This window comes from Triturus cristatus, chromosome 9, assembly GCF_964204655.1.
Source record: "Triturus cristatus chromosome 9, aTriCri1.1, whole genome shotgun sequence".
Taxonomy (NCBI): Eukaryota; Metazoa; Chordata; class Amphibia; order Caudata; family Salamandridae; genus Triturus; species Triturus cristatus.
In genome coordinates, this window is record NC_140592.1 from 157,177,214 (window position 1) to 157,204,906 (window position 27,693).

Genomic DNA, 27,693 nt, shown 5'->3' on the forward strand with positions numbered 1-27,693 from the left:
TCACTGAGCTATCCCCCAATTACAAAGCCCGCCTTATACACTTCAAGTATCTCCATGGCTATTACAGGACCCCTATAGGTTTCCAGCGTATGGGACTGCGGGACGATGAGGGCTGCTGGCGGTGCGGGTTTGGTCCAGCTACCTTTCTTCATATGGCATGGGATTGCCCGAATCTGTCGGCATTCTGGTCCACAGTGTTTACGATGATACACCAGATTACTGGCGCGCCTGCGACCCCCACTCCCCTACTGGGTCTGTTGAGCTATGTAAAAGATACCCCTGTTAAAGTTCGTAAACTACATGCGTCACTTCTCCTTTTCGCTAAACGCCAAATTGCTGTTCACTGGGGAAGAAAGAGGGTGGCTTCCATCAAGGAGTGGATCAGGGACATTACATATGGACACTCCCAATTGACCACCTTCTGGGAACTTATGCCTCCTAACTCCAGACCCCGTGACATTTGGGAACAATTTCTCACTTGGGCCAAGACGAGGCAGACGACTGAAGAGAACCCACCGGTCGCTTGGAGGGTGGCGGGGTGGACTGGGAGGTGTTATGGGATTCTCCTTTTTCTAACAATCTACCTGTTATACATACTGCCTGTGACGCTGTCCTGGGTTTCATGATCACGTTGTTGCATGTTCTCATCCCGCTTGGATTCGCTACAGGTTGCCCATACGCTTATCTATATTTCCATCAGTGAGCTATGTACAAGTGATGCAATTTCTGTACTATGTTGCTGGTGTAGGGCAGGGGCAATTCGTAACATGTACTGTGCTGGTGATACTGCTTTTGCTTTAATTTTATAATGAGAGACTACTGGCTGTTTGTTAATTATGTTTTTCTTTTGAAAATGCCAATAAAAAGAATTTAAAAAAAACAAAAAACTTTGGGGGGTTGAGAAACTGACAGTGGCCCTGGACATTCAAAACTATCCTCCAAGAGCTCCAGCCCACTGGGAAAATGCCTGAAGAACTAAAGCACAAATCCAGCTCTGCTCAATATCCTGAAAAATAATTTAATTAATTCAGCCTAGCTCAGATGATTGAAGAAGATTGCTTGGTATGATAATTCTATTGTTGAAAAGATCTGTGGGAACCATGTAGGACACGTACTTTAAAACCACTGTGGCCGATTCAGACTTTTTTCTTCACAGGTCAATATTTTGAAGGTGGACACTAGTGTTACTTCCTGTGTACTGAGTTTTAGAGTCTGAAGAAGCTGGCAGAAAACACTATTCAATTGTTGCGGTAGGAGATTGGGTTGCTGGTTGAGGAGGGGTGAAACACTTCTCAAGCAGCAACCACCATTATTTTCAGGGTGAAGTCAAAGGTAAACCCTAATTTAACCTGTACCCAACCCTTGGGTAGCTTGGCATTAAGCAATCAGGGTTAACAAAGAGGCAATGTGTTAAGTATTTGGTCAACAGTTCAAACAGTAACACAGTGAAAACACACCAAAAAAGGATCCCACAGCATGTCGGAAAAATACAGTCATTATTAATATAATAAAACAAGACCAAATCAACAAAAATCCAATCTGTAGAACCAGGTATATTCAATTTTAAATGTTCTAGTAAAAATAGTGATAAAAGGTGTAAAGTGATATCTGGTCGCACTGGACCGAGGTAAAGTCATGAGTTCAGGTCGACAGCGAAGGAGAGCGGCTAGGCTGCTGGGACCCAGTTAGGCCTGCTTAACAGAGTACCTGAAATCGTGGTTTGCAGAGCATTGCAAGAATCAAGGTAGAAGTGTAATGCGCAGCTGAAGCAATGTGTCGGTTCCGGGATGTGGTGAGGCTGTGATGCAAGGTCCTGCGTCATCGAGGATGCCATCAGCGAAGGCTTGTGAGGCAAATTCCGGCGTCGAGGATGCAGCATGCATTCGGGGTGATGCGTCACTTCCGAGCTGCAAGGCTGCGATACCGAATCTGGCGTTGTCATCGAGGCTGTCGTCGACGAGGGATGCGAAGGCCTGCACTAAGGATGAGTTGTGTAGTGGTGGTACAGATGCACAGATGGGCTGTGATGCGGGATTTTGCAATGGTTCTGATCCATGCAGTACCAAGGAAATGCTTCTGTTCTGTTGGATCCGCAGAGGCTGGCAGCGTACCTTTAGATCACTTTGAAGGGTCCATGACTGGTGTGGCACCACTTGGCAGGGTGAACTCACAGGTGACAGGGTCCAGGTTCAAGTGCAAGGCTGTTGGAAGCCTGTTGTCTCACTAAGGCTTCAGATCAGGAGGTCAGCTAACTAGCCCTCGGAGTCACTCTGTTGTTCTGGATTCCAGAGATGCAGGCCCAGTCCTTCTCACCCCGGCAAAAGGGCAGCAGGAAGCAGGTCAGCACAGCAAGGCAGGCAGCAGACCCGTAAAGCAGTAGACTAGCAGGGCAGCAGTCAATGCAGAGTGTCAGTCCTTCAACAGCACAGCAGTCCTTCATCCTGGCAGAGTATCCACAGATCCAGATGTGTGCTGAAGAGTTGGTGTTTGAGGTCCAGTGTTTATACCAGGTACACTTCCTCTGGAAGTTGGGAGAAGGTTTTAGAAATTCCCACTGATGTCCTCAGGCATCCTGCTTTCCCTGTCCTGGTTCCAGACTAACTACAGGGAGTCTGTAGTCCTTTGTGTGGAGGCAGGGCACAGAGACTCCAGTGTGAATGAGGCTGTGCCCAGTGCCTCCCTCCCATCCTGCCAGTGATAGCCCATCCAGCCACTTCTAAGCTCCTTGTTGTGTGTGGCAGTTTAGGAGGAATACACAAAGCCCAACTGTCAAGGACACGCAGTCATGTGACCCAGAGACAGGCTACAGGCACTAAATGTCTAAGGCAGGAAAATACCAACTTCCTAAAAGTGGCAATTAAAATTGCAATTTGAAATCCGACTTTACCATAAGAGAGGATTTTTCATAATAATCCCAGAGACACCAAATACGAAGAATATTGTAACCCCAATGTTACTTTATTGGAAAGGTAGGCCTTGCAGTAGTGAGAACGGGCTTAAGAGTGGTTCACTACCAGGATATGTAACACTTAAAAGTACATGCCCAACTTTTTAAAAACTCTGCAGCCTGCCCTCCCGTCTGTCTAGGGCCTACCTTAGGGATGACTTAAATATATTAAAAAGGAAGGTTTGGGCCTAACAATGGTTGATTTTGCCAGGTTAAAATGGCATTTTAACAACTGCACAAAAAGGCTGCCATGGCGGGCCTGAGACATATTTAAAGGGTTACTTAAGTGGATGACAAAATGAATGCTGCAGAAAGGAACGCAAAGGGTTTGTGGAAGGACCATCCTTAGGATGACAGGTTTACCAACTGCTATGAAAAAAGATAAACATTAGTAATATGTAAATTATGTAGTCCTACTAACATATCTTTATAGAAGCACACTTTCAAATCACATTACAAGAGACAGTGCCTACCCGTGCACTTTTAGGTGAGGATCATCACACAGACTCAAATGTGTATGTCTTAAATAACCTAAAATATATAGCTGCGTTTTTGTCCAAATGTCATTCAGTACTTCTCTTAAATGCCAATACTAACACAAACATTCTCTTTACAGCAACCAAAACCACTGCCATATGGACTGCTTTAGAATCAACATCACTCGTTTACTGTCAATGATTGCAGTGCGTGGTTTAGAATCAAGGCAGCCTGACCTAAAATTTGAGTCATGGACTTTTTAAATTGCAATAAAAAGAAGCAGAGAGCATAAAATCCTTTTGACACAAAACATTTTAAGTGCCTTTTAAAAAACGGTATAAACACAGAGATATGTGGCCGCACTGATATACAAGACATATTTCTGTATATTTGGATATGTGTTTTTTTTTTACTCCCCATCAAAAAAGACTAAGGAGAACTATTTTAATATAAGTGTTAATGTGAATCTCTGGGTTGCACTGTGCATGTGTAGTGAGGGCAGAACATGTGTGTGAACCTTCTTTCTGAGCACCCATTGCACTTTACTATTACAGAACTGGCTTAGCGACCATTACACTTTCATATTACAGAACTAGCCCAGTACCCATTGCACTTTCGTATTACACAACGGACTTCTAGACGCTTTGGCCCCAATTTATGTGACATATATTCAACAGGTGCAAATGCTTGTCACACATAATGTCAAATGGTTTTTGATCATTGCAAGAGGGTCCTACGTTCAATGTCACTAGAAAGCCACCTCCTAGCCGCTTAATAGTCCTATTTATTTTCTCACTCTCAAAAAAGGAAAGTTTGAATGTGCCATGCTCTGATTTAAAACTATGCCCTGCACATTATAGAAAGACCTTTGCACAATGTGCATAAACCCAATGAAATATCTCACTAGGGCAAAACAAAATTGTGCCTTGTGAGTTACATCCGAGTCTCTGTGAAACATGCATTCAGACACATTAACCACTTGTGATCCTTTTACATCTGGCTTGAGAGCACACCAGTTGGCAGACTTTACGTGATCAACAGTAAAAGAGCCTTAAAAAGCACTACTTAGAGAGAGGCTTTAGCTGTGCTAAGATGTTGATCTTGCTTCCTACTGGATTTGATAGTTGTGTGATTCAGGTGAAAAAGACTTGCTTATATTTCACAGATTACGTTCAATATGGTAGATCCGGGCTGGCTATGGTGACAGGTCAATGAACAATATCATGCGCCTGATTGGTTCCTTGGTAAAGCTGTGCCAGATGCCATAAGTCTGATCTGTTTATTATGAAAAGTTAACTCTCTAACAAATAGAATAGAAATGGGTTTTACATTGAACTGCATGCAAAAGCTAAATGAAGGTGCTTTACATTGGGAACTCTCTGACAAATGCAATAGGTAGGGGTTTTACTTCATGAAGTTCTTGTCAAACACCATAAGAATGGCTTTACATTGCAAACCCTCTGAGAAATGTAACAGTATGGGATTTTCCATTGAGAACTCTGAGTTTTAGATTTTGTAGACACATGTAATACGAAGGGGGTTTGCATTGAGAATGCCATAACAAACACTATGTGTTACAGCAAACAAATGATGGCCGGAATGCTGACAATGCAAACATTCTCCCCCAGTCAAAAGATCTGTGTTAAATTGATTGTTCTTTTGCCCACTACGCCACCCCAGTGTGGACCCAGCCATATGCAAATCAGTCTTGACCCTGTGCCCTATGGGAACAGTCCAGACCGAACTGCCAGGCCAGGTCCTCCCTGGACCGGAAACAAGCATCCTGGGACCGGTTTCAGATTATGTCACCCTTCTTCATCCAGGCTAGCTTGAATCCAGTGGCACAGTGAGCAAGGGACCCACATCTGGGCATACCCATCCCACTTAGGGCGAAAAGTGTTACAGCAAACAAATGATGGAGGGAATGCTGACAATGCAAACATTCTTCCCCAGTCAAAAGATCTGGGTGAAATCCATAGTTCTTTTGCTCACTACGCCACCCCAGTTTGGACCCAGCCATATGCAAATCAGTCTTGACCCTGTGCCCCATGGGAACAGTCCAGACCGAACTGCCAGGCCAGGTCCTACCTGGACCGGAAACAAGCACCCTGGGACCGGTTTCAGGGTATGTCGCCCTTCTTCAGCCAGGCTAGCTTGAATCCAGTGGCACAATGAGCAAGGGACCCACGTCTGGGCATACCCATCCCACTTAGGACGAAAAGTGTTACAGCAAACAAATGATAGACGGAATGCTGACAATGCAAACATTCTCCCCCAGTCAAAAGATCTGGGTTCCCATAGGTCACAGGGTCAAGACTGATTTGCATATGGCTGGGTCCAAACGGGGGTGGTGTAGTTGTCAAAAGAATGATGGGTTTAACCCATATCTTTTGACTGAGGGAGAATGTTTGCATTGTCAGCATTCCGTCCATCATTTGTTTGCTGTAACAATAACAAACACTATAGCACGTGGCCTGAGTCAGCCTAATATTCTGATGTGTTCCCTAGGGATATACAAAATATTCATGTATATATTCCCAGTTAAAGCCAACAGGCTTGCTTAATTGATTATTATATATGGTGACAAAGGCAGTAGGCCTTTCACTTTACATAGTGAATACAATGAAAAAGCCTGAAGGCTTAACATTTTGATTATGAAAAACCTCAAGTTTTCTAAGTGGCCCATATAGGACCACTGCTGGTTCTTTTGACTTTTTGACAGATTGTTACAAGGTGCCTTATAGGTAATGGTAGAAAGCTACAATTACCAGTTTAGTTGCCCCTTGTAATGTTTCTTTAGGTGCGATAATTTCTATTTAATCAGGAATTTGAAGGAGGGGTTTCAATTTGTAATTTTAACTGCAATCTTGGAAATATTGGTCATTTTGATTACAATATTTAGGATGGGATAGGTACTTGGATCACCAACCTTCTCTCTTCAATTCAGAGGCAAGGATGCATTTTCCTTAAGTTTTCAAAAGGGAATAAATTGTACTACCAATCTTGTTGACATGTGGACAAAAGGTAAGATCAGCATTAAAAGCAACTCTAACACTTTTTGTTTTAGATGCATAGGCTGGAGGTGGGCCAAGAGCCAGTGACTGCCAAATCTAAGGAAAATTCCTTAGAACCAACACCTCTATTTTATCTGCTATCCCTGTCAAAAGGTTTCTAGTAATCAAACATGAGACGTAAGCAAGGCATTTGAGATGCTAAGGGGATATTCAGGGTTACTTCCACCTTGTGGTGCCAGGAATTGAACATATTCAGCATATGTCCTATAAGTAAATGTGTTCATGTTGCTATCACTGCTGATCGTACCTTCTGCCCATGTTAGTAAGATTGATGGTACATGTTCAGGGACGTAGCTTCGGGGAGGGGGGGGGGCACGGGGGAGTGTTTGATGTCTTGCACTGGCCTAAGAAATGTATTTTCTGGGAAATAGTTAGGTACTGGTGCTTTCAGTTCAGTATGCGAGGTGTCTGTCTGATTTTACCAGAAATATTTACATACACACAGACAGAAAAGCGTACACTATCTCTCTGTTTGTTTTGCAAAATATTGTGGTTTCTCTTAATTAGGACTCTTACCAATCCACATTTATCTCCATTTCCATTGTCCCTTATGCCACTCTCATGCACCCTGCTTGTCGTCAAACCTATTTTAATATTATATGATTGTTGGAAAATCTGAAGCTCACACCCCCCAAATCTTACTGCCAAGCTACACCCCCTCTACATGTTGCTTCCTTTCGAAAAACGTAAGGAAAATTCATCTTTGCCTCTGAGTTGCAGAGAGAAGGTTGGTGATGCAGGTAACTATACCATCCTTTTCCAATTGTAGGAATGTAGTCTTTTTTAGTTTACTTAAATATCGTATGTCTTAACTTCAAATGTGCAAAATGCAGCTGTTACATGTATTAAATAATTTACCTGAACACACTTCTGTTAAATAACATAACATGTGTATTTGTAAAGCGCACGTTCACCACTACGGGTATCTTGGCGCTGAATAACAGATGTTTATTGTTACCCAACTCAATGGTACTCAATTTATCGACCTCAGATGGATGAAAGGCTGAGTGGACCCGCCGGGATTTGAACCTGTGACCATGAGGTCGAACACAGGCCCCTGCAACAGATGCATTAGTCCACTGAGCCACCAGACCCGGCTTAAATACAAGTTAGACACCCTCTACAGGTTACCAGTTAATAGACTGAACATGTTTAAGAAAGCATGAGGGCTCCGGGAGGTACTCAGTGGCACCTGTCCTGAGTATCACTACTCTTAGCTTCAGCCCTGCGTGTCCTCTTACATTATTTATTCCTCTTCTTATATGCTCTTGGTTGTGCCTAGGTACCATTGCACAAGAGGAGCCAGACCCTATTTCTTGATTTTCACTCCTTTTCTAACTAGGCCAGAGGTAAACGACTCTGAAAGCATGAGTGCAAGATTCAGGGTGGAGCACTTTAAAGTCTGACCTATTGGCATTGCCAATGCTTGTTTCAGTGCTGTTGAATGATGAGACACTGGGAGAGCCGGTACAGCTGTTAAGGTAACTCACTTGGTTAATTTCCTACTAGTGTAATCCTGTGAGAAAAGTAAAGGTAAAAGGATTAAATCTCCTCGTAAATAGTTCAGCTTTTCATCCTTCTGAGGTTGATAAACATTACTACTAAATGTTTGGGTGATAGTAACACCTATTAATTACATCAAGGCTACATCAATACCATTCTAAAACAATACCACTGCACTAAATAAAATACAGCTTTAAACTATAAAAAACAAAACAGCATATTGCATTTGTAGATGCCTGTTGAGTTAAAGTACTACATTTGCACTACTGTAGCGGGCATGCACAGAAAATTGTAGTAAGCTTTGCATAGTGTAAAATGTTGTAGGCAGTAGGTTGCCTTTCGTTTCCCTTTTAACTTCATAATAATGAACGTTAATCCGTCCTTTCATTTATTAAAGTGATAAAAGGGCCTTTGAAATATGAACAATACTTTTGTGTTAGAGATCACACCAAAGGTCCAGGGTTACAGTCAGTAAGATAACTCAGGTGTTAATACACCTGTAGCAACAGTGTCTGTGATCGCGTGTATATCATGTTTGACTCCACTCAGCCCATTGAAGGATGCTAACATAAATTCTGCTGACATTGGTATTAATAGTATCATTTATTATGCTTCTGAACATCCTACTTCAAATCCCACAAGCTCAGTGACATGTGCCTTGACATCACTGCCATTGACTACCAATCTCAACATGCACGTGCCCGCGTTATGCGAAAGCACGTCTCATTGTTTTAACTGCTGTGTGGCCTGCCCCACTCCCAGCCAGTTAAATATGTACGCAGTTTTTTAACCTCAGAAGGAGGAAAGGCTATGCCAACCCAACCAGGGATCAAACTTGCATAGATTAGATAATACAAAAAGTTCAGAGGCGTGCACCTAGGGCCATTTCACCAACGTGTACTTTCGTGTCGATCACAGGTGCGTGACTATTTTTATGTGATTGCATTTTCTCAAGTGCATACTTTTAAGTAAGAATTTCTCTGAGGTAGTAACTGCTCCGGGCAACTCAGAAACAGAGAGAGGGAAACATTGCCCACTGTGTCCAAGTTGTGATGTCTGCTGCACCTGCACTAGCTAGAAGAAAGGCATAGTTGACTTTATGAGCTTTAGGAAAGTAGAAAAACATTTTTTTTTTTTTTTTAAAGAGCGGCACACAGCTGTGCCTTATGCAAGCGTGCACATTCAGAGTAGGGTCTCAGAGGTATTCTCTCTGCATAGCCGTTCTCAAATATAACCTTAATTTGCGGATTCCTTAGTTTAAAAAGCCCTTAACAGTTCTACCCTCTCTTTTTGAAACTACAATATCCCTGTGCTCCTACACCCACTTCCTGCCCCTGCTGAAGGTTAACATCAACTGTACTGACAAATGTTGCTCTGTCACTTTATCCACCACGCACTTCCTTCTACTGCAGCCGCGCCCTACACTTGCCACGTGCTACAGTACCATCGTTGCATCTCTCTTTAACCCAAATTTGGTGTTCTTATGCAGTAGCGGTCCGTGGAGGGAGTTCGGTGGGGCAGTGGGGCGGGGCGGGGGAGGGGCAGGGTGGGGAAATGTAAATACCGGAATATGGATGAACGGAGGTAAGTACACATTTAAATAAATAAAACGAATTCCTTTGCGCGCGCTGCATCGCAAAATGCGATGCAGCGCGCGCAACAAAATTCGCGCGCAACAAAATTCGTTGGGGTCAATGAGAATTCTCCCGGCGCGCCAGTGCACCGCTGCGGCCCGCGGTCGATCCAGGCAGGGGTGGGATGCCCGGCTGCTCGCTTTCTGGCCCAGAGCACTGACCCGGCGCTGCCTCGGCTCCCTGCGGGGGAATAAGCTTGGTCCCTCACTGAAGCAGGAGGAGCGCCTCTGTTGGACTTGTCAATCCCCTCCCCGCAGGCCCTTAGGCCCCATCTGCACGGCGTGTGGCGGGTGAGCAAGGGCAGGAACTCCGCTGTTGAGACGCTCCTCGCACCCCACCACATCGAGGCACGGTGCCTGAAATCGAGGTGCACGGCGGGAAGTCAGGAGAAGCTCGGTATATCCTGGTTGTGACAAGCTGCTTTGACCCACGAAGTACCCGGTGTAGTCCCGGCCCGGTTTGGCCGCCGTGGAAGAAATTGCAGCCTCGCATCTCCCAGTAGCATCGTTGCAGGTTGGAGGGGATCCTCCCGGGTGCCAGGGGTCACCCTCTCCGGCTCTCCACATGTCCAGGAGCACCACCGCAACCTGCTAGTGAGTTCAAAGGGGTGGGATCCCGACCGCTCATCTTCCTGCCCTGCGTACCGACACACTACTGCCTCAAATCCCCCGCGGAGGAGCACGTATAGGGCCACACTGAAGCGGGAAGAGTGCCTCGGCCAAACTTGACGTCCCCCTCTCTTCTCTTCTCAGCAGGCCCCGTCTGCACGGCGCCAGGCCACGAGGCGCGCAGCGAGTGGGCCGCAATGGGCACTCTTCAATTGAGCAGGCCTAACAGACAGCAGCGTCTAGGGTGACACTTGGGGCCCGCGCTCATATGTTTAAAAGCACCGAAGTGGCGAGGGACTACAGCGGAACGACAAGGAGGGGCTGCAATAACCTCAGGGACTGTGGGGCCTCACCCAGTTATATCGAAAGGGATACACAGCAGTATACGACTTCCCCCCTCCCTTCCTCGGTAAATTCACTGCCGCAAGTGGCACAAAATCTGCCCATAGTACCTGTGGATTGGCAAATACTAAAAAGTAGGTATCCTACTCCAACGACATCGCCTATGACAGGTGAACCCCAACACATGGGGCAGGACGACAACAAACCTCTGAAGGGGGCATATAGGAGTCCACCGCCACCCAGCCATGCGTCGCCTGGGCTCAGCTCAGAGACCATCCTGCAAACGATAACGAGGTACAAGGACGACATGGGGCATCAACGCATAACAGGAGCATCGCAGGCACCGGTGAGCAAGAGGCCGACCTCCCCAGACCCCAAGGCCACCCAGCCAGAAGGGGAGCCCTCCCACACAGCGTCCATGTCCGACAAATTGGATAAAGTCCTAGCAGCAATCAAACATTTAAGAGTGACCATGGAAAACAGATTTGGAGAACTGGCCACAGACCTTAACCTACTCCAGGATGACCACAGGAAGATGGCGGACAAAGTCAAACAGGGGGATAAAACGCTCCAAACAATAGAACCGCAATTGCAGTTGCAACAAGATGCCCTGAAAGACCTGCAATCTAGGGTGAAGATCCTGGAAAACAAAGCTGATGACCTGGAAGGGCGCTCCCGCCGTAGTAATATCCGCATCCTGAATCTGCCGGGGGGGAAGAAGGGTCCAACCCTATTCGATACATCGAAACATGGATCAAAACGTTCACCCAGGCAAAAGAGTTGACACCTTTCTTTTCTGTAGAGAGAGCGCACCGGGTCCCGGCCCGCAAGCCACCCCCAGGATCACCGCCTCAGCCGTTCCTACTGAAACTGCTCCATTATCAAGACAGGGATACTGTTCTCTGGGCTGCTAGACAGAAGGGGCCGCTTCGAGTGGAAGACAAACAAGTTATGCTATTCCCGGATTACTCCTGTGCTTTCCAGCAACAAAGGGCCACTCTCCTGGCAATTAAACCTACCCTGCACCAAACTAATATACAATATGCTCTCTTATTTGCTGGCTGCCTCAAAATTATACATGACGGAACCGGACACTTCTTCACGGATCCTGCAGATGCGAGTTACTGGGTGGAGCAATGACTGGCGGGCCTTGACGGTCGCGGAAACACACAAAGTCATCCGCCCTCTGGACATCAATGGCGGTAACACAAAATAGTCACCCTCACACAACTGAGCCCACGATCTGATTCCTCTGCAAAAAACTCCCCCGACCTTGAGCAAATCATAGCAGAGCGCAGGAAAGCACTGCAAGCGGATGCAGTGGTGAGATCGACAAGGAAAAGCTCAGATGGAGAAAAGGGCCCACATCTCTTCACCTCAGAGGAGGAAGTTAGAGATGCGAATACTTCCTGTGATGGCTTAGTCACACCTCCGATAGTGACTCCTCAAGCGGCGAACACGATGATATGATGATTACTCCGCTGTGAGGCTAGCACAGGGTGATGTATCCTTTGAGACCTCAGTATCCAGAAAGAGGACACTGCCATGGATAGGCGGTACACCATGGTAAGGTATCCCGAACATTACTAGACTGTATACCAGAATGGAGTGCCACGAGTGGGAAGTGGTGAGGGGGATCCCTTAGGCATCCCTGGTCTACCTTCTAATAGTGGGCGGCTGTAGTGACAGCGGCTGGTGGAGACGTACGGCCACTGCCCTCAAACAACGAACTAAAGACAGTACATGATGTGTAGTTTGGACGCATCGCCCCAAGCGATAGGTCCTCCAAGTTGGGAATATTTCCCGTTGTCTAGTTATATATTTCCCCTACCTCAAGTTCCCCAAATACCCTTAGCGGAGCAAACAAACGGAAATGTGAAATGTACGCGGTGGTTGGCATAGTGGGGGGAAGACACAGGGGTTTAGCTATGCATTACCCGCAGACAGCCTTCATTTAGACACCAAACGACATGGCTACCAAGATCCCTAACACGGATATAAAGATCATTCCATTAAATGTCAGGGGCATGCACACAGCGAACAAGCGATACGCCATCTATGCATATATAAAGAGACAACAGGCACAGAAAGCTCTCCTACAGGAGACACACTTGACAGCTGTTGAGGGGGATCGCCTGCGTAAGAAATGGCGGGGTATTATATGTGCCACAATATAGTCAGCATTCGCTAGGGGTGCCCTGATCTAGATTCGGCCTGGGATTCCCTTCAGGGAGCAGACGCGTATCGTAGATAAAGAAGGACGATACACCCTACTAGAAAGATTGTTAGAGGGTCAGTCAATGCTGTTAGGGAGCATATACGCTCCTAATGTAGCACAAGATAAATTCTGGAGTCACCCTACGGGAGTGTTAACCCAATACATATCAGTCCCATGGCTCTTAGGGGCGATTACAATTGCGCCTTGGACCTCCATCTTGATAGATTCCACCCCCGTCAACGCAGTCACCTGCACACAAGCAGACAGACCAATATCGAACTTGGATAGAGCACTGGGCATTGGTGGACGCATGGCGGGAGCAGAATCCAGGCACTAAACTATATTCCTTCCACTCCATCCCACATAACCTGCGAGTGCAACTTGATAGATTTCTCTACTCCACAACAATACTCCCTACAATTCAACACACAGACTATTTGGGTAAAGTACTATTGGATCATGATGCACACACAATGACACTCAGGTGGAAGCCACCCCAACCCGCCGTACCCACCTGGAAACTACCACGAGACTGCCTCACAGACCAGGTGTTTTGCCATGAACACAGGGATCACATCCGAGAGCATTTCACACTAAACACCGGCATGGCGACGTCCAGCCTGATAGAATGGGACTGCATTCAAAGTTGCCGCCAGAGGGCATTGCATATAACAAATAGTAGGGGTACGTAGAATGCTCGAAAGATCACTGCAATGCATGGAGGTAGCACTAGCGGCTTTAACAAAAAAAACTGATATGGATGAAGCCACTCCATACCAAGCGGCAGCAGCCAAGACGTCCCAGGCAGAGGCAATGAGGGATCTACGCAAATACAATTTTAGGGAATATGCTACCAAGGTGCATAGAGAAGCCAATAGAGCCGGGACGCTCCTAGCGTGGTTAGCCAAGCAAGACACAGATATGAAACCGATCACGGAAATAATAGACAAGACCGGGACCCCTCGACACTCGTAGGTAGATATCTTGGTCATATTTCATGACTATTACTCGGGTGTCTAATAGGCCTCAGCGCAGGGAGTACACCACGCGATAACCCGGTTCCTCCACCCATTGCTCATACCCCGCATCCCATCCACAGACAAAAAAGTCTTAGAAGCGAGGATTACATCCCCGGACGTCGCCCAAGCAATCAGAGCATTGGCGCGCAACAAAGCACCGGGAATGTACAGCTTCCCGCTAGAATATTATAGCACCTTTTCAGCCCAACTGATCCCCCGTGTTGTAGCCATGTACGAAGACGGGCTGGAAAGAGGCGAGCTCCCAGGCTCACTCAGGGAATCTATCCTAGTCACATTCCCAACACCGCACAGAGACCCAATGCTCCCCGCCTCATATAGACCAATAACACTACTAAATGCAGACTGTAAAATACTGGGTAAAATACTAGCGGACCGTTATAACCAAATCCTCTCACCACTGACCACCCTGACCAATGTGGGTTTGTCCCGGGGCGTAACACCTCACAGAATCTACGTACGTTGTTCCATATCCAAGACAGGGCGAGTGCGCAGTTCCCCAATGCGGCATGTCTGGTTCTAGACCTCGAAAAGGCCTTTGATACTCTGATGTGGCCATATTTTTTGCAGTCCTCCTTAGAATAAACATAGGACCTACCCTGATGGCGTGTACGCGACTCCTCTATAAAGGCCTAACCTCGGGGGTTAGAATAGGTAAATACATTTCTGCCCCATTCCCGATAGAACGAGGAACAAGACAGGGGTGCCCCCTGTCCCCCCTCCTATTTGCCCTGGCAGTAGAGCCCTAGCGATACGTTTATGTCTGGAGGGCGAGACATGGGGTATTCCAATAGCAGACACGGTACACTGTGTATCATTGTATGCAGATGACCTCCTGGTATATGTCCGGGACTTTGCGGAGGCCTCCGGCCTCAAAGTCAATTGGGACAAATACACGATTTATCTGCTGAGCCCCCATTTGGCCCCTCTCGACATACCTGTTGGAGCTCAGAAAATTACCTGGAGTGCTGCAGCGCCTAAATATCTGGGGGTGAGGCTGTACCATTCTCCCGAGGACCTGTATGAAGGGAACCACCTCAAGGTGCTAGCGGGGATACGAACGGCGGTGGGCTTCTGGAAAACATTGACCCTAGCCCACATTAGACGAGTAACCCTTGCTAAAATGATCATGGTCCCCAGACTACTCTACCACTTCACCAATCTCCCAGTGATACCACCGCGCCCTTTCTTTCAGGTGCTGGATACACTGCTCATCACATTGATATGAGGAGGAGGTTGACATAGGGTTGCCTTAACCACACTGTACTTGCCCACAAATCAGGGAGGGCTGGGAGCACCATCCTTTGAAGCATACTTTCTGGTGGCTCAACTCCAGTGGTTATCACACTGGATGGCAAAGCGTCATATAGGAGAAACAATTACTGATGAGGGCCACGTACCTCTCCCGGCAATCCGGAGAATGCTCATGCCAGGTACCAAGCCACTGCGCACTTACCCCCTGCAGATGTCCATAGCCCGCGTGTGCATGCTGAAAATCCATCGCATGTCCCGAGAGAAGCCCCTATACTCAACTCTACTCCCAGTATTAAGGTTCCCCCGAAAGGATAAATACTACACCACCCTTGCCCTTCAGGTTCGGACCGAGTACTCAATAACAGAGATAGAATCCCAGTTCGAAGATGGACAGCTATGGACTTACGCCCAAATAGTTGAAAACTACGACCTCCCGCCGGGCCAATTCCTGCTACACAGGCAACTCTTAGACAGCGGCCGTCACTGCTGGGATCTAAATGAGGGGGAACCTCCGACACATCCAGTGCTACATACAATTCTGCATATGGGAGCGGGTATACAATTAGTTACTTGGCTCTACAAAGCTGTCCGGGAACGAATCCTCAACCCTCTACCCTCGTTGCGACAGACAAGGGAAAATTAAGTAGGATGGGTATTTAATGATAAATAATGGGAGACAAGAAATTGGCCAGAAAGGTTGTTGAGCAATTATTTAGCAATGCCTAGCCATTAAATCCTAAGCATGCGTAATTTATTTTATATTATTTTTCAGTTTCAAATTATTGTGCATAGAAACATTTCGTCATGTCTTGAAAAGAAACACAAATTTTACACATTTAACGACAAAAGTACATATGAATGCAAACACAAGATACTTAATACACACATATACAAAACATAGACACCATGTGACATGCTGATTGCCTCCTAAAAGTCTTTAGAGGACACCAGTCCATGTATAACACATGAAGAAACAGGCGGACGTATCTTGATTCAAACGTTCTGCCTGTTTGCTGAGCTGAAGGCTACTCTATGTACAGGGGGTCATTGCCCCATATGGGGATACATCTCTTTTAAAACTCCTTGGGGTGCCCCATAAATATCTTGGCTTTAGCTCAGAGTTGTGATGGCGGTCAAGCAATGGGAGTTCGAGTAGATGCAGAGCCCCATATGAGGGAAAACTGCCTCTAATGCTACGCAGGGTATTTCTAAGAAGCAATTTGAAGTCGTAAGAATGCAACAGGCGACTATGAGGGCCTCTTTTCATACAAAAAACTTGGATATTACATCACGTTAAGTATCCAGTATCAGATGGTGACCTCGGAAGAATTACACTTCCTTTAGAGAACTCTAAAGTCTTTTACCTTGAAAATTCCACAATACCTTGGAGCACCAAACTATTGCAGTAAAGGCCATTTTCCAGTCCCCGTCCTGAGGAGAACCCTAGAATAACTCAGGGTTTGAAACGCGTTGACTCTGAGCTGAAGCCAAGATATTTATGGGGCACCCAAAGGAGTTTTAAAAGAGATGTATCCCCTTATGGGGCAATGACCCCCTGTACATAGAGTAGCCTTCAGCTCAGCAAACATGCAGAACGTTTGAATCAAGATATCTCCGCCTGTTTCTTCATGTGTTATACATGGACTGGTGTCCTCTAAAGACTTTTAGGAGGCAATCGGCATTTCACATGGTGTCTATGTTTTGTATATGTGTGTATTACGTATCTTGTGTTTGCATTTATATGTACTTTTGTCGTTAAATGTGTAAAATTTGTGTTTCTTTTTAAGACATGACAAAATGATTCTATGCACAATAATTTGAAACTGAAAAATAATATAAAATAAATTACGCATGCTTAGGATTTAATGGCTAAGCATTGCTAAATAATTGCTCAACAACCTTTCTGGCCAATTTCTTGTTTTCTAAATTACAGTGGTCTAGGCCAGTAAGTGATAGGACCCAAGCTTTTCTTGTTTCACCAAATAATGGGAGACAGCACTGGAATATCCAAAAAAGGTCTCCAGGAATGCACGTTTCAAGAACATCCAATTCAACATCCTCCACAGAGCATACCTTACACCACACCGCCTCCACCTTTTTTACCCCGACACACACCCCAACTACGCCCGCATCGGAGGAACTGGAGCACGATTGCAGAGGAGCACCTCAATGTCACCCTCATCCTAGACCCACCCTGTGTCATGACCGACGCCAACTCCGCAGTCCAGGAACTTCACCGCTGGATCTCCAGCTGTGCCGACAAGCTCGCACCCCTGGCAAACAACGCCCCCTGAAAGCAGCTTGGTACACCACCGATCTCCAAGTAGCCAACTCAACTAATGCCGAAGAACTCTTCAACGTCATACAGCAATTCACCAACCCCCCCAGCGAATCCACGGACATCACACCATCTCAGGAACTCTGGGACAAGCTCAGCTCCTACTTCCATCTGAAAATCAAGGCCCTGTACTACAACTTCAGTGAAAAGACGCCGGACACCACTCCATGCTCCACCACCACCGACACTGAGCCATCATCACAACCTGGAACCCTGCCACAGTCAAACACACCACCGTGACCATGAAGAACACCCACTCAGGAGCCCCCATGGACCTCTGCCCACTGCATATCTATCACAGGGCTGCCATCGCACCCGAACTAGGACGCACCATCAACGCCTCTTTTGAATCCGGCATCTTCCCCGACGACTGGAAGCGGGCGGAGGTCAAACCTCTCCTCAAGAAGCCCACGGCCGACCCAACAGACCTGAAAAACTACCGGCCCATCTCTCTCCTCCCCTTCACTGCCAAAGTCACCAAGAGAATCGTGAATACCCAGCTGACTGCCTTAATTGAAGAAAACTCCATCCTAGTCGCCTCCCAGTCTGGATTCCGCTGCAACCACAGCACTGAGACGGCCCTCCTTGCTGCCACCGATGACATCCGCATGCTACTAGACCAGGGGCACACCGCAGCCCTCATCCTACTAGACCTCTCTGCAGCATTCAACACCGTATTACATCGCACTCTCGCAGCCAGACTCCACGACGCAGGGATACGCGGAACCGCCCTCTCCTGGATCTGATCCTTTCTCTCTGGCAGAACACAGATGATCAGACTCCCTCCTTTCCTCTCCGAACCAACACAGATCAACTGCGGAGTTCCCCAAGGATCATCACTCAGCCCCACGCTCTTCAACATCTACATGGCCCCCCTCGCCGCCGTTGTCAAACAACACAGGCTCAGCATAGTATCCTACGCTGATGACACCCAGCTCATCCTCTCCCTCATGAAGAACCCCAAAGACACCAGGAAGGAATGAGAGACGTAGCCACCTGGATGAAAAGTAGCTACCTGAAGCTCAACTCAGAGAAGACCGAGGTCCTCATCCTCGGACCCTCCACCTCCGTCTGGGACAACACCTGGTGGCCCTCTGCCCTTGGGAGTCTGCCCACCCCGACAGACCATGCATGGAACCTCGGCATCATCCTCGACTCCTCTCTCACCAAGACCCGCCAGTTCAACTCCATCCCCTCCACCAGCTTCAACTGCCTTCGGATCCTCTGCAAGACCTTCAAATGGATACCCCCAGAATGCAGAAAAGCCATCACCCACGCACTCATAACTAGCAGATTGGACTACGGCAACGCCTTCTATGCCGGAATCAACAGAACTCTCCTACACAGGCTACAGACCATCCAGAATGCCGCAGCCAGACTCGTCCTTGGACACCACGGAACAAACACATGACCCAATACCTACGTGACCTCCACTGGCTCCCCATCGAGAAGAGAGTTACCTTCAAACTGCTCACCCACGCGTTCAAATCCCTCCACAACATCGGACCCAAATACCTCAATGAGAGAGTCTCCTTCCACGTACCCAAGAGGAACCTTCGCTCCGCAGAACTCGCCCTGGCAGAGACCCCCCGCATCCGCAGAACCAGAGCAGGAGGAAGAGCTTTCTCCTACATTGCAGCCAAACCCTGGAACAAGCTCCCTGTGAACATCAGATGCTCCCCCACCCTCCGCACCTTCAGGAAGGACCTCAAGACCTGGCTCTTCGACTGAACCGGAGCTGCACCCACCCCCCCCCAGCGCCTTGAGACCCTTGTGGTTGAGTAGCACGCTCTATAAATCCCCTGATTGATTGACTGATGCCCCCGTTTCCAGACCCCTGAGGCAGACTTCAAGCACATGTTTTGGGATTGCCCCACTATCCAACAGTACTGGGACAAAGTACACCAAACACTCCGAGTGAGGACAAACATTATGACCATATCCACATGGGAAGCATGTGCCCTCGGAATCTTATGCAGGCGGAAGTCCGAAAAAGTACAGAGACGCTTCGCATCCCTAGCTATTCTTTTAGCAAAAAGGGGAATAGCCATGTATTGGCGGGCTCCGGAGGGACCCCCTGAAGCAGCCTGGGTAGGTGCCATGAAAAAGTGGAGTGCAGCGGAAGAAGACGTACTGAGGGATGAGGAATTGAAGGGAATACGTAAACATCCCACATCTCTGGAGTGGGCACAATTATTATACCAATTCACACTCGAAACAGCGCAAACAGAATCACATATAGCCTCTCAATCTCAGACTCGCCCATATGCCCCATCGGACAGACAGAAGTAAGTACAAGGCCGAGCCCAGGCACCTAAGGCAAGCGATGCGTAAGGGTCTGCCGTGGCACCCCACATACACGACACCGTGCCGTGAAATTAAAATACAACCAGCTGCACAATTGTTTTCACCGATATACATTCCAGCAGCTCCCCAACAACTTCCCCAGTTCATCTGAAAAGTTGGTAGTTCTCCTTCTTCATTGGCAGTCCCGAAACCAATGATTTTCAAAAGGGTACGCATTCATCAAATATCATTTGTGATAGCACAAAAATGTAAATGTGGGAATAAACCATCAATCCACGATCATGGGAAACTCACCCAGCCAGGTTCTAGCAAGAGTACTAACACAGAAACAGAACCAGGCAAGAGGGTAACACCCAGAATATTATACTGTGCCATGTTTAATATGCAGTAATGTTGTAAATACTATCATTTTTCAACTTCCTGCAGACGCATGACGATATATTATAACTGTATTTTATCAACTTGTAACATGAAATGCTAAATCCCAATAAACAAATTTAAACACAAAAAAAAGTGCTTGTGTTCTCTGCTTGAAACATGGTAACATTGGCTTATACCAAATTGGCACATTTCATTTATTTATAAATCCCTAGTAAGGTAGTACTACCTGTGCCTAGGGTCTGTAAATTAAATGCTGCTAGTGGGCTGCAGTACTGATTGTGCCACCCACTTAAGTAGCCCTTTAAACATGTCTGTGCAGCTTTAAACCGCCAATTCGACATGGCAAAATAAGCCTTTTACCAAGCCCAAACCTTCCTTTTAATACATATTAGTTATCCCTAGGGTAGCCCCCGGACAGCCCAGAGGGCACTGTGCAATATATTTAAAAAGTAGGCCATGTACTTTTACATTTTGCATGTCCTGGCAATGAAAACACTTAAATTCATTTTTCACTACTGCAAGGCATATCTCTTCCATGGAATAACAGTGGAGCTGCCTTATTACATTTTATAAGTGTAATTTATAAATGGGAATAGATTACCAGTTCATGTTTGGTGTCTCTGACATAGGAATTTTAAATCTCAATTTATGGTGAAGTGGGATTTTAAATTACAATATTGAAAATACCACTTTTAGAGAGTTGGCATTTTCCTGCCTTAGCCATTCAGTGCGTGTAGTCTGTCTGGTCACATGACAGGGTGTTGCTGACAGTTGAGTTTTGTGTATGCCTCCTGGACAGCCACACACAATAGGGAGTTTAGGTGTTACTGGGTGGCCATCACTGGAAAAATGGGGGGAGGAGCTGGACTCAGCCCCACTTACAATAGAATAGGCTGTGTCCTGCCTCCACACATGGGCTGCATACCCCCTGTAGTTAGTTGAGCCAGGACAGGGAAGGCAGGATGCCTGGGGATATCAAAGGGAAACCTGTAGAAGCTTCTCACACACTTCAGAAGCACAACTGGGCATACTTACTGGACCTAAGACACCAACTCTTCAGACCACTTCTGGACCTGTGGATGCTCTGCCAGAAAGAAGGACGGCTGTGCTGCTGCAAGGGCTGCCACTCTGGTGGACTTTTACTGTAACTGAACTGCTTTCCTGCTGTGCTAAAGTGCTGCCCTCCTGCCTGGGAAAGGAGAACTGAACCTGCAATGTCATCTTGAGCCCAGGACCTCAGATTGACACCATTGGCTAGTCTGCTGGACTCCCGATCTGAGCCTCAGGGACATGAATGGCTACAGAACTCGCACCTGGATCTAGTTATAGCAGGTTCCTGGCCCCCAAGTGGTGTCCCTCAGGCCCTGGACCCTTAGTGTGACTTAGGGACCTTAAATCAAGCTTTTGGGCTCTTCTCAACCGCAAGACCATCCGACTTGCAGCAAAAATCAGCAGAAGCCGCAGCATCGACCGCCTGCAGGGGACTGCCAACACAAAGCTTCAGCTCACCCATCCACAATGCCTGGCCTGATTATAGTGCCAAGCCGACAGCCTCTCACAACACTTTCCTTGCTCCTCTTGGCCCTCTACAATCCACACTATGACCCTGTAGCAAAACACTCCTAACTAAGTCAGCTCTTAAAAGATTTCACAAACTTACACGACAAACATTGACAGAGGATTTCTTGTTGAATATCAAGAATGCTGTTTCCTCTTCCAGAGAAATCTTTGATATTGTAAAATCTTTCATTACACTGGAAGTGGTTAAAAGTGCTTTTCGTCCACCTCCTGCTCTCTTCACCAGGCTCTCTGATTTTTTTTTAATGAAAAAACTCAAAAACTATATTAAGCTTTTTCATTAGAAGCCTGCTCAGCAAATCTACCAATACCACTCAAAAGTCCAGCTTCTGTTTTGTTGAATTTTTGCCAAATGTCTGAAGATGTTTCTCTTGGGGAGAGACTGAAATGTAATTCTGGCTCCTCAGAGGACCCCTGCCCTCCTCAGTTTCTTAAACTGGCTGCCCCCACTGTTAATCATCATCTCAACGAGATCTGGAATACCTCCTTAAAATTTGGTATTTTTCCTGCTATATGGAAACCACATTCCTACTACCGCTGTTAAAGTAGCCTAATGTGGATCATGAGGTGGTCAGCAATTTCAGGCCCATCTCATTGCTACCTGCACCTTCAAAGATCTTAAAAAAGCTGGTTTAACACCAATTGTCTTCCTTTGTTGAAGACAATGATCTGCTTCACAACACTCAAACTGGCTTTTGTACAGGTTAAAGCACGGAGGCCGCCTTATTGGAAGGGTCTGAGGCTGTCAAAGAAGTTATTGGCAAAGGTGTATTTCCCATGGTGGTGATGCTAGACATGTCAGCAGCATTCGAGATGGTGGCACACACTCTACCTTGTTGAATAGATTAAGCCTGTTTGGCTTTCAGGGCACCGTGCTGTCATGGATGTGATCTTTTTTGGAAGATCGTTCTCAGCGTGTCTTTCTTCTCCCGTTTACATTTTTGCATAAACTTCTGGACTGTGGGATACCACAGGGTTCTTTCCTCAGTCCACTGCTTTTTAATATTTACTTGGCCCCTCAGGCCACCCTGATTGAGACCTGGGGAGTTAAGATTATTTCATATGCAGATGACACACCACTGGTGTTTTCGTTTAGAGAGCAGAAAGAAGCGGCCTTTCTCAATTTCAAAGAGTGCTTAAAAGGCATTGCCAATTGGATGGACATCAACTGTGTGAAATTGAATGTGGATAAAAGTGCTCTTCGGTCAGATGGCTCTTTCTTCCTCTATCCTCAGGTGGCCATCTGAACTGAATCCTGCTCCAGTACTGGCCATGTTGGCTAGAAAGTTAGGGATCATGTTTGACCCGACCTTTCTTTTGCTACTGAAATAAGGCAGATTGCTTCTTCCTGCTTCCTGAAGTTAAAATCTGTCAGAAAGCAATTGCATCTACTTCCAGAAGAGACCTGAAAGATCGTAATACACGCTCTTATGACATTGCTTTTGAATTATGCAAAAATCTTATATCTGGGTCTTCCTTTTGTCCTGACTCATAGACTTCAAATGATACAGAACGCGGCGGCCTGACTGATTTGATGGGTCCCCTTCAGGCATCACATTTCACCTCATTTGAAGCAGCTTCACTGGCTTGATTGACACAAAACTTGAGAAGGTAATACTTCAGCGGGACTAACCTGGCACTGCATCTGACCCGCGCTCCATTGTGGTTGGCCTGAACCTTTGACTTTAACCCGGTCCAGTATGACTAGATAGCTCATTTTGCTTTCAAGCACTATTCTACACATTATTCTTTAAACATCCATTAACTCCATTCTTACTAAATGGATTTTTGCTGTCGTGGTCTCATTTTATTGGTCAAGCAGCAACTGTAATCCTTGCCAGGGCAACGAACAAGCAAACCCTAAATTAACCTGTGCTCAACCACTAGTAGCTTGGCATAGAGCTTTCAGGCATAACTTAGGGGAAATGTGTAAAGTATTTGTGCAATACTTTGAACAGTAAAACTGTGAAAACACACACCACACAAAAAGATCCCACTCATGGTTAGAAAAATAGAGCTTAATTTAATAAATAACACGAGACCAACACAACAAAAATCTAATTAGTAGAACCGGAGATATTGAATTTTAAAGTTTCTAGAAAAAATTGCCCTAAAAGGCATAAAGCACCAACTGTGGATATCTGGTCACACCGGACAGGGACAAACTCAAAAGCTCAGGCCGACCGCAATGGAGCAAGGGCCGACTACAGGGATCCAGTTAGGCCTGCGGAAAAGAGTACCTTAAATCCTGGTTTGCGGATCGTTGCAGGGATCCACATTGAAGATGCATCGTGCGTCTGAAACAATGCTTCAGCTATAAGGTATGGCGAGGCCTGTTGCGTCGGTGTCAAGGATCTCGTAGACGAGGGCTTGCGATGCAAAGTCCGGAGTCAGAGCTCCATTGAGCAGTCGGCGATGTGCCAGTTCCTCAGAGCTTGGAGCCTGCGATGTGGAGTTTGGCATTGAGGCTGCTGTTGACGAGAGATGTGAGGACCTGCACCAAGGATACATCTCGCAGATGTGGTTTTGAAGGACATGGGGGCTGTGGTGGGGATGCAAGTCTTTGCAACAGGTCCAATCCACACAGTAGCATAGAAGCATAGTTTCTACTCAAGGTTACACCATGCAGTGGAGGAGATATGTCAGTTCCACTAGATCCACTGAGGCTGGAAAAGCACCTTAAGCCCACTTCCAAAGGTCCAGGCGTAGGATGGCACCCCTCGGCAGAGTAGACTCACAAATGGCAGAGTCTAGGTGCAGTTGTTGAAAGCCTGTTAAGATCCTGAGGCCTCAGATCAGGGGGCTAGCCAACCTGGGTTCTGGATTTAAGAAATTCATATATAGTACTTCTCACCCAGGCAAGAGGGCAGCAGGTCAGCAAAGCAAAGCAGGAGCCCAGCAGAGTGCAGTCCAGTGGAGAGGTAGTCCTTCAGCAGCACAGCAGTCCATCTTCCTGACAGAGTATCCACGGATCCAGAACTGTACTGAGGTGGTGGTGTCTGGGGTTCTTCTTTTATACACAATTGTGCCTTTGAGTGGGTAGAAGCTCCCTAATGTTTATTTCAAGCCCGCAGGCAATCTGCCTTCCCTGCCCTGGTTGCAGACTAACTATATAGGGGTATGCAGCCCTTTGTGTGGAGGCAGGACACAGCCTATTCAGGTGCCAGTGGTGCTATGCACAGCTCCTCCCTCCCACTCTGCCAGTGATGGCCCATCCAGGCACACCTAAGTTCCCTATTGTGTGTGTCAGTCTCGGAGGAATACACAAAGCTCAACTGTCACTTACATCCAGTCATGAGACCAGAGACAATCTAGAGCACTAAAATGCCAATGTTTCTAAAAGTGGCATTTTTAGATTGCAATTTAAAATCCGAGTTCACTCTAAGTTAGAATTTTAAATTGTGATTCTAGAGATACCAAACATTAACTGGTCATCATTTCCCATTTGCAAAGTACACTTATAAAATGTAATAAGTCAACTCCAATTTTATCCTATGGGAGAGATAGGCCTTGCAGTAGTTTTTCACTACCAGGACATGTAAAACTTAAAAGTCTATGTCCTACTTTTTAAATGCATTGCACCCTGCCCCCTGGGCTGTCCAGGGCCTAACCTAGAGGTATTTATATGTCTTGAAAAGGAAGGTTTGGGCCTGGCAAAAGGTTTATTTTGCCAGGTCAAATGGCAGTTTAAAACTGTACACACAGGCTCTTCAATGGCAGGCCTGAGGCATGTTTAAATGGCTACTCATTTGGGTAGAACAGTCAGTGCTCAACAGTCAGTGCTGCAGGCCCTCTAGTGGAATTTAATTTACAAGCCCTGACCACCCTCATGCTGACAGGTCTAACAATTCCCATTACCACCTGCTTGTATTAGGTGGCCAATGGGAGCAGGTTGGCCTGTGTACGATGGATGAGTATGAATAGGTGTGGAACAATGTCTGTGAGTAGATCAGACTGTGCTGTGGCAGGAAGCAATCCATATTTCCTCGATTCCATAAAAGGGTCTAATGCTGGGCAGGTCTCCCTCCTGTTAGGTGCACACCCCCCTTCTGATCCTTAAATGATTTTACTGTCCAGATTTTTGGGGCGGTAAAATCAACCAATTATTCCAGTACCTGGTAAATTCAGGCGCAAGGACACCGAGCCAGACCTGATCACTAGAGTGCTATGCCATTAGGAGATAGCAATTCTGGCTACCTCTGTAATTGTGGCCATACTATTTCTTATATATATATTGAGATACATACACAAAATGATCAAATGCTGAAATGATATGTTAATCAGATTTGAAAGTGAATGTTTTAATTTGATGAGCTAGACACAGAGTTGTTATTTGGGTGCACTTAACACTTCTGGAGTCTGGAATTATATGAGCTGTCCAATTTATACATACTATATCATATTATAACACTTTGTTAAAAAGCGAGCTGGACATCATTAAGGTATGTGTGTCACTAGCTACAACTCTTTTAATTACTTTTCTCAAGGGTTGGGTGGATTTGGACCACATCTTATCAATCACATATGTCTTAGTACTCACCTCGATACAAGAAGCTCTCTAGCCACAGTTTAAGACCAATAAGATGACAATTACACTGCCAGGGATTATCTTTGAGAAGGAAGATATTCAGATTCGAAAGAGAATCAAGCAAATATCTATCTATCTTTTGAAGTTGATTGTGGCTGACTCCAATAAAGGTTAGGTTTCTTGAAAAATTTCCCAAAGACTCAGGAAGATTTCCAATAGAGTTATAAGACAAGTCCAGTTCTCTGAGGTCTGTAAGTGGCGTGAAAAGTTTGCTTTCAAGGTAAGGAAGTAAGTTTCTTGATACATTTAGAATCTGTAAGTGATGAAGTTCGTGAAATGTATTTGGTGGCAGACTTGAAATTGAATTATTTGAGAGATCTAAGATTTTGAGCCAGGGTGTTTTAATAAAAGATGTTCGATTGATTGCTCTGATAAGATTATCTTGCAGGTATAAGACCTGAGTATCCGCAGATAAATTGTGTGGCATCTCATCAAATCCTCGATTTCTGCAGTCAACCATCTTGGGTGACTTGTGACACTGGCACACTTCTGGGCATCCCCATACTGCATGTGTTATTGACATAACACTCAAAACCAAAACCAGTACACCTGCAGAAAAAATAAAGATGAAACATTGGTTTGTAACTAGTTGTTGCAGAGACAATATATTTAATTAAAAACATATACTTAAGAATAATATATGATTATATGGCTGCTCACAAGTATACAATCAATGGGTCCTTGTTAACCTGTGTCTCTCTACGGCATAAATAGCTTATGTCTACTTATTTACAATCTACTAGCGGAACAGAAGTCAGCTTTAATGCATTCAGAACTATTGGACCTTGCCACCACGTGAATATTCCCAACATGAAGAATGAGACATATAGGAAAGGCATAATAATTGAAACACTACTGACATTAACATTAAATAAATACAAGTGATATAACTGTAGCACAATCAGGACTAAGCCCTTCACAGGAACTGATCAGACATATTGGGTCCAATTCACACAGGTAAACTTAGACTTTATTTTAAATTCGCTACTTTTGGTAAGTGCGGGATGGGGCAGGGGAGGGGGTGAAAGTGACAAATAACGGTATAGGGAATATAAAATAAATAAATAAATAAGACCACTTACCTTGTGCTCACCGCATCGCTGACTCGGCGAGCCCCAGGTAAGTGGTTTTATTTATTTCTTTAGCTTACATTCCCTATCCCGTCGTTTGTCACATTCACCACCCCTCACCCCTGACCCCGCTCTGCACTTACCTGCATGGGACGCCACTGCTTTTAGGTATTCACAAAGGTAAAGTTATGAGTACTAACTTTACAGGTACAGAGTCTCGGGTGAAGCCTCTGCACTTGAGGCGGAGGCTCTGCCCCCGTGTAACTTTACCTTTGTGAATACCCAAAGGTAATAAACTTAGACAGAAGTCTACGTTTTGTGAATTTGTCCCATTGCC

General features: G+C 46.0%; 2 protein-coding genes across 4 annotated transcripts in view; one reads left to right on the forward strand and one right to left on the reverse strand.

Moving 5' to 3' along the window:
* The window catches only part of CACNA2D3 (calcium voltage-gated channel auxiliary subunit alpha2delta 3), a 2,334,275-nt gene that overhangs the window by 1,866,969 nt on the left and 439,613 nt on the right, over positions 1 to 27,693 (forward strand). The window lies entirely within an intron of this gene.
* LRTM1 (leucine rich repeat transmembrane protein 1) overlaps positions 1 to 27,693 on the reverse strand; it is a 74,538-nt gene that overhangs the window by 30,763 nt on the left and 16,082 nt on the right. The window contains exon 2 of the mRNA XM_085624640.1: positions 26,239 to 26,835. Coding sequence (XP_085480766.1) covers positions 26,239 to 26,835 — 597 coding nt within the window. The remainder of the gene's footprint in view (positions 1 to 26,238; positions 26,836 to 27,693) is intronic.